At 33.8% G+C, this 11,480-nt stretch overlaps 2 protein-coding genes across 2 annotated transcripts; one reads left to right on the top strand and one right to left on the bottom strand.

Moving 5' to 3' along the window:
- Positions 1 to 221: 221 nt before the first annotated feature.
- On the top strand, positions 222 to 2,597 carry HELRODRAFT_160147 (hypothetical protein; the record flags this gene model as incomplete). The annotated part of the gene is made up of 2 exons (XM_009017152.1): positions 222 to 1,113; positions 1,195 to 2,597. 2 exons carry the CDS (start codon positions 222 to 224, stop codon positions 2,595 to 2,597), a joined length of 2,295 nt encoding a protein of 764 aa, XP_009015400.1.
- A 7,289-nt stretch (positions 2,598 to 9,886) lies between these two features.
- Positions 9,887 to 10,342, bottom strand: HELRODRAFT_160144 (hypothetical protein; the record flags this gene model as incomplete). Its single annotated transcript, XM_009017151.1, has 1 exon — positions 9,887 to 10,342. The coding sequence occupies one exon, from the start codon at positions 10,340 to 10,342 to the stop codon at positions 9,887 to 9,889; it is 456 nt and encodes a 151-aa protein (XP_009015399.1).
- Positions 10,343 to 11,480: the final 1,138 nt, after the last annotated feature.

The raw sequence follows: 11,480 nt of genomic DNA, 5'->3' as shown, positions 1-11,480 counted from the left end.
AAAAAACGTTGAAATTCTCCATAACACAAAAACACACAATAACTTATTTACTATTACTAACCCGGGTGCTATATGTTGTTTTTATGTATTAATATTAAGATCTTTTGGTTTATCCACGTTTTTTCATCTTTGGTTTATATTCTTTGTTTTTCCGGTTTTTAAAACACACGATATTAAATAGTTTAATCACCACGTTTATTGTTTTGGTATTCTCAGTTGTGATGGCTTCCTTTTTATCTACATCTGCTCCGAGAAGTTCAAGACAAAAGGATAAAATTTATTTAATTGGTTTTGTGACCCACCAAATTACTGGTGGCAAATTACCATCAAATCGTCAAGTGTTACGTAGTTTGTTTTATAACATCCGTCAAGTAAAGCTGAATATAAAAGATGCGGCTAGGTTAACCATAAAAAAAGTTTTTATTTTCTGGGAGAAAGCAAGGATACAAACAAAACATTTGAAAGACTCTGTTGCTAAGCTAGAAAAACTTCATGAAGAATGGAGAAAACTACAAAAAAATTCTAACAGAACTGGACCAGCTCAGACAGAGAAAGAAAAACTTTTTAAGGCCATACTTGATGACCTATTTGACATAGCTCATCAAGATGCACTCCAGACTGCAACAGAGGAAGACAAATTGTTTTTGCTTAAGCAGAGAGAAAAGGGGCGCCCAGGTGTCATGGGAGGAGTTGATTTACAGTGTGTAAAAGCTGAAGAGCGTTGGCAAAAAAGAAATGCTTCGGAAATGGCGAGGTTAACAAAATTTAGGACAAGTTCAGGTGAGTTAATTAAAAGTAGATTGTTATTCTTGTTTAATTATAATGATGTGTTTTATATTTTAGAATTAGAAGAGCTTAAATATTTAGGTAGCAGCACGTCAGATGAAGATGAAATTGAAGATAATGATCAACGCACAGAGAAGGTAGATATGGTGACACTAAATTATGGGCCTGAAAAAAAGATGAAAAAATACACTAGAGGTACTGAAGAAATTGTTAATGAAAAGTTATTTCTAATATTGGATAGGTGTGCTATTTCAGATAGAGACGCAGCTAGAATAATATCAGCTACAATTGAATCTCTTGGCCATGATTCTCAGCAATATATTGTAAGTAGGAGTGTCATCCGCTTGCGCCGGCAAGAATTTAGAAAATAAAGAGCAAAACTCATTCAACAAAGATTTACAAATTCAGAATTAGAAGGAGCAGTTGTACATTGGGGTGGGAAATTACTTCCAGATATGTTAAATAAAGAAAATGTTGAAAGAGTTGCAGTCTTAATTAGCTGTGGAGAAGAAGAACAGTTAATTGGAGTTCCCCTATTAGAAAATGGTGCTGGCAGTACAATTGCAAAATCTGTTTATTCAGAACTTGGAAAGTGGGGTGCACTAGACAAGATTCAAGCAATGTCCTTTGACACAACTGCCGTGAATACTGGCCGCATTAAAGGCGCTTGCGTTTTATTAGAGCAATTGATGGAGAAAAAATTATTGTATCTTTCATGTCGCCACCACATTTTGGAGGTAGTGTTGAGATCAGGTTTTGATGCTGCATTGGGAAAGACTACAGGCCCTCAATCGGATATTTTCAAAAAATTTAAAACTGAATGGAACAGCATTGATAAAAAAAAATTTAAATCAGGAGTTAAAGATAAAAGTGTAGCCAGCAAATTGATTAATCCGGATCAAATTTCAAGTTATCTTCTAAAACAATTAACAGTTCATCATTCAAGGAGCGATTACAAAGAATTGATTAGTCTTTGTCTTATATTTTTAGAACGCTTTCCGTCAGAAAACATCGTGTTTGCGGCTCCTGGTGCTTTTCATCACGCAAGGTGGATGGCGAAAGCGATATATTCATTGAAAATATACCTTTTAAGAGAACAGTTTCAACTGACAAATTTTGAAAAGCAAGGATTCCATGATATTTGTCTATTTATTATAAATATTTATGTGAAAGTGTGGTTGGATGCCCCGAAACCTGCACTTGCTCCAAACCAAGATTTACAATTGTTAAAATCTTTGGTAAATTACAATAAAGTCAATAAATTTATCTCAGATAAATCAGTTTCAAAATTTATAAACCACTTATGGTACCTCAATCCAGAGCAGGCTGTTTTTTCATTATTCGATGATTCATTAAGTAATTGTGTAAAAAAGAGAATGGCATCAAAATTAATATCTCAAGCAAATGAGGATGAAGAACTTGATGACTACTGTGATATGAAACCACTAATAAAATTAAATGAAGTATCAGAGATATTAGACAAAAATGTTGACCATTTTATTTCATCACAATCAATCAATTTTTCAAAAAGATATAATATTAATGATCAATTTTTGCATACCAATCCAGAATTATGGAGTAATAACGAAAAATATTTGAAGAGTAAAAAGATTGTGGACGGATTAAAAGTTACAAATGATACAGCAGAGAGGGGTGTTAAATTAATAACAGATTACAACTCATGTATTACAAAAGTCGAAGAACAAAAACAATATCTTTTGCAGGTAATTGCTGAATGTCGGACAAAATTTCCTGGTTGCTCAAAAGCCTCCTTATCCGAGCCTCTACCTTTTGAACAAACAATGAGTTAAAGTAGTAATTTATTTGATGTATTACAACTATAAACAATATAATATGATTAAAAAATAAGTTTATTTGTTAATAATAATGATTTAGATACAACGGTGTTATTTTAAAAACATTTCTTCATAAACAAATTAAGTTTTTGTGTGTTTTTGTGTTATAGTGAAATTCAACGTTTTTTCAATGTGTATCTGTAACATTGCAAATATGTCAGAAACTATAATTTGTAGCTAAATAGTGATCACATAGTAACATTTGAAGAAAACAAATCAATGAACAAAATAAAATTTAAATCATGTTTCTAGAGTGAACCGTTTTTATTTTACATACAAAAAACTGCGTTTTTTTTCTAAATTTTCCAATTTTTCGAAATTTCAACCTCGATGAGGCACGGGTTAGCATTATCCAATTGAGCTAAAACTTTACAAATGTCATTTTTTAGTCAAGTGGCACAATTTAGGGGGTTCCCCCGATAAGATTTCGAAATTTTTTTTTTACATATAGCGTTGTAACCACCCTAGTGCACATAAATACATGTGTACGTCGTGTGACAAGGATAAACAGCCTTTGTGGCGAAAATGGCTGCTTCAAATCAATAGATGAGGATTTGAAGAACATAATAAAAAAATATATAGATAATATATATTTGTAACATTGTAAGTGGTTCTGCGTATGTCAGAGCTACAATAATAAAGACTAATAAAAAAAAAATTCGGAATCGAAATATGGCCTTATTTGCAGCATGAATTCAGAAAATAAGTTTATTTTGAATTTTAATAAAATAAACGTTCACCAAAAAACTTTAGCGAGAAAAATTGAAAAAACGAACTACAAACATATTAACGCCAAACATTCGGTAGAAATTATAGAATATTGCATATATATATATATATATATATATATATAGTAATATTTCTAGGTTCTAACGGACAAGTTCCTATTAGATGTTTTAATGACTCCGCAAAAAATCGAGTTTGTTGCATTAGTTTAATTGTATTATTATCCTCATTAGCATCATTGGCTACTTTTCGATTATTCATACCTTCTACTTCTAGTCGTCGAATCTCTAATTCTTGGCTCTTAAGCCGAAATTCTGCTTCATCTTTTTCTCGCTGTCTGGTCATCTCTGTCTCTTTAAGCTTATATTCCCTCTCATCTCTTTCTCGTTGTCTAAGAATCTCCGCTTCTCAAAGCTTGTATTCCATTTTTAACTGTTTTCTTTCGTATAAGGTCTATCCACCTTCAGTATCTTTCGACACAGCGGCCTCCGTCACAATGCTGCATGGAGATTCAACGCTGCCCGCCAAAATTGTTGCCCACGTCTCTAACAGTTGTGATCTATTCATCAATCGCACACTGGCTTCGTCGATTGATCTCTTCAATAGTTTCTTCGTTATCTGTTCGTTAGATAGAATCCGCAATTCTTGTTGTGTCGTTTTCGTTAATCGATCCATTGTTATAATGAATTATCAACTTACAACAAAAAATAACTTATAATTAAGCACTTAATTAATTTTTTATACAAATGATAAAACGTCCTATTAGTTATTTAATTATCCAATTATTGTCATACACCAATTAAATAACTACCCCACTTATGGTGCCAATGTAACGGGTTCGATATTAACTGAACGCAACAACAGATATATTATTAATTCCCCTTTATTGAAACCTAACTAAATAAATAACCGAAAAAATCAAATTAACGAAAATGCAACGATACAATAACAAACTTTTCTAACGTCGACTCCGGCTCAAGAGCCACAGAAAAGAAAGAGACTAAACTCATTTGCGCAGGCTATTTATAGACTTGCACGGTGCTTTCCCCTAGGTATGCATACGTGCTATATATATATATATATATATATATATATATATATATATATATATATATATATATATATTTAAAAAACCAATTATAATCTAGACGAACTATTAATAATTTTTTTATAATCTTATATTTTGTATATATTTAAAAATATATCCTCGAACTATGTCTGAACCTCATGTTATGTCTGTGTATATGTATGTGTATTTTTTTGAATTATAATTATTTTCTTAACTTCACGCTATATATATATATATATATATATATATATATATATATATATATTCATTCAATTTGGATTCGTCAAATGGACAAATTTTGCGGCATTAAATGATATAATTTTTTGTTAGTTAATTAATTGCGGTTAAATTAGTTTTATTTATTTCACTTTATCAAAATTCAATTATAAATAGTGTTTATTCGACGTAATAATAAAGATATAGTTGTGTTATAGGATTGTCTCCAAAGTTGTGTTGTTTGTTTTGAATTTCTGTATCGCTTTGCGCTGCGTGAAATTTTGTTTTTTTTTTGTTTTATTTTCACAGACTATTAAACTGAACTAAATAATTAACCATTAAAAATATTATTTAAAATATCCTAATTTTGATACGTATCATAATATCATGTCATCGACAAAACATCAAACATCAATCCCCGTCGAGTCATTTGAAAGTATTGTGGCCAAAATACTAGATAAGTCAAATGATCATACTATGAAGTGTTTCGACAATCTGCTTAAGAAATCTAACGAAAACCTTAAAAAAGTCATAACTCTGTCCATCAACAGTCTTGAAAAGATATTTGAAAAGTTTGACTCCAGCCTGACGTTGGTTATTGAAAAGTCAAACGAAAATTTGCGCAAATCACTGGCTAACTCGGAGGGTTTAATGAGCAAACTTTTTGAATCAACATTGCTGCGAATGGAGGCCCTCAGTAATAGCTTCGAGCAAGCGGTCAAAAGTATGTCAGACGCCGTCACTGATTTGATGTGTCAACTTCACAATACTATGTCCACATTGTCTACCGGTATCTCTGAGTGTCAAAAACAGGTATTGAAGCTCAACGAGACACCAATGATTGAGCAGATGACCAAGGCCCTGTGGATAGTTGAACGAGAGCGTAAAGATGAGGAACGCCGAGCCAATAACGTGATCATTTCTGGATCTCTGTGAGAAACATCTGGCGATCAAACCACATGTCGTTAAAACACGTCGTGTTGGCAGCTCAAAACTATGTGTTACCTTGTTCGGACCATCGGCAGTAGATGATTTAATATCTTCTTCTAGGATCCTACGTTTAAAGCCTGATACGAGGAATATTTTTATAAACTTTGATTTGTCAAAAAGATAGGCAGAACAAGCTTACATCAAGCGCCAGGCACGACGCCTTGCCAAATCAGCCGGTGACAAATCTAAAGCGGAGGAGACTGACAATAGACAGCCCTTTCGTTAAAATCATGCCTCTAACGTCAGAAGCTTACAAAATAAAAAGAATGACTTAATTTTATTTTTATCTGATTATGATTTGGATATTTTTTCTGTTGTTGAGACATGGCTTTCTCCAGATGATTGTGACAGTTTGTTTTTATCTCCCGGATACGTTTTTGTTAGAAAAGATCGTGGATCACGTGGTGGAGGCGTGGGCTTTACCGTTAAAAACTCAATATCTTTCAAAGAGGTCATAATACCAACTAAATACTCGCACATCGAAATAGTATCTATTGATATTACCATATCATCTACGCATCACCGCTTCATATCATACTATCGTCCTGGTGGTTTTGACAGGTCGGCTGATGATTATGCCACTGATAGCACACAATGCATTAGAGAGCTGTGTAGAAGTCATGTCAACTGTTTGTTAGGTGACTTCAATCTCCCACTCATCAACTGGACCAATTATTCTTCACCAAATAACTCAATATATAATTCATTTATTCAACTTTTTAATGAACTTGGTCTGCAACAACTGGTCGATCAGCCCACTCGAGGTCAAAATGTCCTCGACTTGGTACTTTCTGGTGATTCCAGTTTACTGGCTGTGTTAGAGATTATCAGTCCGCTTGCCCCAAGTGATTACAACATCATCACTTTTCAAATCAATTGTTTCTTCAACAACCCACCAGACGTCAACCCATTCATCAAAACGTACTCCTATGGTTTTAACAATGCTAATTATAATGATATAAATAATTATTTGCCTAATATAAATTGGAATTATCATTTTCAGCACTGTTTCAATGTCAATGTCAACAACAACACACGTTTGAACGACATTTTCCCCGAGATCGGGGGTTGCCGTTTGGCTACCTATGATGAAACCGAAATACCCCTCGACGCCATCCACATCTGTCACTCGCCTCAGTATCACGCAACCCCGCTTTCACCCTGTCCTTCTCCACCTACTCTCTCCATCCCAATCGCGGACGACCCCTTCCTACAACTCCTTCAACCTCGAACTCCAACGCTCGCCTAATCCCGACCCTTTCATCCCTTCTCAACACATGTCCATACCACCGCAATCTCGATCTCCTTATCAATGTCACAATAATTACATAATTATATTGATAGTAATAATAATATTGGTAATGGCAATGATAATAAAAATGACAGTGGTGGTGATAATAATGATGGTGATAGTAATAATAATCCCAATAATAATGATAAATAGTAATGCTAATAATAATGGTAATAGTAATTTTAGCAATGATAATCGTAATGGTTTTAGTAATAACAATAATAATGATAATAATAATAATAATAATAATAATAATAATAATAATAATAATAATAATAATAATAATAATAATGGGAACACCTTTTATTTTTCACCATAAAAAAACAGACAATGATATATATATATATATATATATATATATATAAATATATAAGTTAATGTTAATTAAATAATGCGCAATGATAAAATGTTTAAAAATTGTATAAAATAATATTAAAGGTTAAGACCGTTTTGCTCATTGTGAAGTTAAGTGCAGAACGGTGAAATATATTTAATTAGCATCATAGCTTTTTCCTGTCACAGTAAATGTCATACGATAATCTTATAACAGTGTTTATCAATTTATCATTAAATGATAGCGGCCATGGAACTTTAAACAGTAACAAATTAAAATTATTGTAAAAACCAACAGGCGTTATTTCGAATGAGTTTATAACTATTGAACAATGTTCATAGTCTTTATTTAAACAACAATGCAAATTATTAGAGTATTTATTTCTCTTGTATTGCCTGGAGGATTCCAGATTGGTTTCATGGCACACAGTTAATTCTAGAATCTCAATTTTGTTATTTTGAAGTATGGCGATATCGGGTCGTAAAGTGTTGAATAATTGAGATATTGGGCGAATACCCTCAGACTCTAAATCTGCAAATAAGAGGCAATTAGCTGGAGCGGATATTTTCAGCCAATTGATGATCACGACCAATATCTTGTTGTGTCTTTCGGTATATCTTGCCAGAGCGGATGTAGAACCACAATTGGAAACTACGTGCTTATTTGTCTGTCGAGAATCACAGAGAGGGCATTGAGGGCTTTGCGTTTTATCCCATCTAAACAAATTTGCATTAGTAGGCAACTGCTGGACTAAATACTTCCTAGCAAATTTGTAGAGGACTCCGTCAAGATTTTCCGTGGACTTTGACCAACGGAATATGATGTTGGCTTTGATGAAATTTTTTATATTTAAAATTAGTGAACCTTGACTCTGCAGCGAGAAAACATGATTTAAGCTACATTCAATTCTTTTTTCTTCAAAATGACTAAGCGACGACTTTATTTGGCCGTATTTTAAGAGCGTATTATCTACTTTGATAAAATCGATCGCTGATTCTTTATAAAGACATTGAATCTCTTTGTTGCTAATAGTTTTAAAATAATTCCAAAGTTTCAGTCTCATTTTTTCTGTCGCATCTTTTAATGAAATGATGCCATGACCACCCATTGTTGTTGGCAGAGAAAGTAGTTCAGACACACAACCACTGATTGGCATATCTATCCACTCCCTGACAGCGTTAACAATCAGATTATCTAGGTTCTCTGACATCCATGTCAGCAAAAAGTTGTAGCTGTGGAGTTCAAAGTTCAATTGAGACCGTATAAATTTTGTTAAAATTTGTAGTTTTTGCTGTGGATCCACGTTCAACTTTGAAGTTGTTTCCAACAGTTGAACAACCTTAGCTTGTATCAGAGTTTTTGCTTTGAGATCGTTGCATTCGAAATCATACAGTTTACCAAGGTATGTAAACGCTTGGCCAATCTCTACGTCAGGGATTGCCACATCGTCGATCGTCAATCTTGGCAGAAATTGCTCATAAGTACCATCTTTCTTCCTCATTCCAAACGAACAACATTTATCGACTCTCATCTCCATCTCTGACCAATTGCACCAAGCTTGGTTTGAATCAACAAGTTTTTGTGCGCCTTCTGAGCTATGTGCTATGATTGCTGAGCCGTCAGCAAATTTTAGCCATGATCTAGCGTTTAAGTCGGAAGTTGGGCCCCACAGATAGCCATATTGTTTGTATTCTTAACTCTCTAGAATTTTCATGAGTGGATTGAAGCAAATATTGAAGAGTAATGGTGAACATGGGTCGCCTTGAAGCACCCCTTTCCTGACTGGTATCGCTTGCGTGAGTTCACCGTTGATTGTTATTGATATTGAGTAGTCGGAATATATTGATGATATTAATTTATGAAGTGATTGGGGAACATGATGATATTCTAGAATTGAAGTGATGAAGTTGTGATTTACTTCTCCAAAAGCATTTCTCAGATCCAACGATGCGACAACAATAGTGCGCTGATGTCGTTTAGCATTTTTTAACAGATGTGATAGCATTTGTGTATGTTCGGCTAGCCCATTAATCGTTGGATAGAATCCCTTTTGAATATTTTTGTTGATGAAATTGTTTTTGTCTAAAAAATTGTATAGTCTGGATTTTATGAGAGCTGAAAAAATTTTGTAGAGTGCCGGTTGCAGTGTGATCGGCCGAAAATTTGCTGGGTCGCTTGCATCACCTTTTTTGTAGATTAAAACTGTTAGCCCCCTACGCCAACATTGTGGAATTGTTGTTGAGCGTTAACACATTACCAACAATTTATGTAGATACGTCCTTATTATTGGGCATCTTTTGAGGGCAATAATTGAGATTTGGTCCAGTGGACATGGAGATGCCTTTGCTTTACTTCTACGAATAACTGTTGTAATTTCTTTATACGATGGCGGATCCAAATTACCTTGGAATGAAGGAGCAGGAAGTGAATTCATCCAATTAGGGATGCGAAACGTTGTGCGATCGCCAGCGTTCAAGGTGTTTTTGAAGAAATTGGTGGCAGCTTCGATGCTGAGGTGTGGAGACTGCAAAGTTGAGTTTGAAAAGATGTTGTTACATGTTTTCCAAAAGTTTTTCTTCAGTTGAAAAGAAATGTTGTTGTTATCATTTTTTAGTATTTTATTGGTTTTTTAGTATTGCTCTAATCTGTTTGCTCAGCATACGTATTTCATTGTTGAATCGAGTGTCGATCTGAGCCAACGATTTTAAATTTCTCAATTTTGTTTTTAAACGCCTAATATCACGATTTATGTGCTCAACAGGTTTTGATTTCATTTTTAAAATGCCACAGTTGGCAGCAAAATATGGATAGATTGCCTCTTGGAACCTGTTAGCGAAACTGTCGATATCTGTGATAGCGTCTAGACATCTAAATTCCAGCTGAAAGAATGCGTTGGCCTCAGACCACTGAGTTGATGATTTGGGCAATTTTATTCCGGGTATTGGCTTTGGAGTAGATGTTGAAGTTGACGTGTGTTGAAATATTGGGTGGCTGGTTACGTCGCTGTCGTTTGATTCATCTTCCTGAGTTACTGGCTTGAGAGATTTGTATATTTTACACGATCTCTGGTGCATTGACAGTCCTTTTCGTCCTTTGCATGACTTTCCCCAACAACATGACAGCGAATTATATGAATTATCCGGTAAAATATTGTTATTATTAATTGTTAGTAAATTTGGAAAAATGTCAATGTTACTGTTAGGTGAAATATTTAAGTTGGAGTTTGAACGTATATTTGTACAACGCCAGGAATGTCTGTTTACAAACTTAAAATCTTTAAAACAATGCGGACATAATGTTGCACGTACAGAGTTAAATGGATTTAAGATTAAAATTATGAAAATTAAACTACTAAATTTAAAATATTTATTAAAACCAAATTCTAAAAACATATTTGTGTTCCCCATAATTTTTCCAACAATTTTTTTGTTTTAGTTGTACAGCAATAATCTTATTAATATAATCTTATAATTATTATTATTATATTATTGTTATTATCATTATCATCCTTAACAATAGTGAAAATAATATTAATATCATCTCCAGCATCATTGTCATCATCATCGTTATAACTTGCAACGGTGTTAATTTATATGAAATCAATAAATTATGAAAATGAAGTGCTTGAAATGCCATCTCTACTGTTAATGACGCCAAATATTAGGCTCTAACCCTAACCCTAACCAGCGAACTAAGGTGTCCAGATGTGCAAAACGTTGAAAGAAGCATCATCTCCCTTATCTCCATCAACATTCAAGTTATTAGTGGCTAACCAAGTTATTAGTGGCTAAGCCTTCAGTTTTTTGTATCACTAGACATGAACGAGCAGCACTAATAAAATTTTATTCACTGCCAAAAACAGACAGAAAAACATTACAACGGCAGTGTCATAGCATAACAATATCAACAACATTAAAGAAATAGCCCAGAGTTGATAACACTTCCAGACTCACAACAACAGGTCAGCCATCCAGTCAGTCAGAGTCATGCAGGACAATAGCGACAATAAGAAGCAATCTAAAACGACGACAACGTCAACAACAGCAGCATGACAAGAGCCACAAATAATAGTACAATTCTAACTAATATTTTCACATAAGCCCAACACCATGTTGACATACTTAATTGACCGCAATTGCGTTTTGTCATAGCACATCAAACACCACAACATACCACACAACACATCACAACACGCCGCAACACGCCACAANA

This window comes from Helobdella robusta (genome assembly GCF_000326865.2).
Source record: "Helobdella robusta unplaced genomic scaffold HELROscaffold_2, whole genome shotgun sequence".
Lineage (NCBI taxonomy): Eukaryota > Metazoa > Annelida > Clitellata > Rhynchobdellida > Glossiphoniidae > Helobdella > Helobdella robusta.
This window is presented reverse-complemented; position numbering and strand designations above follow the sequence as displayed.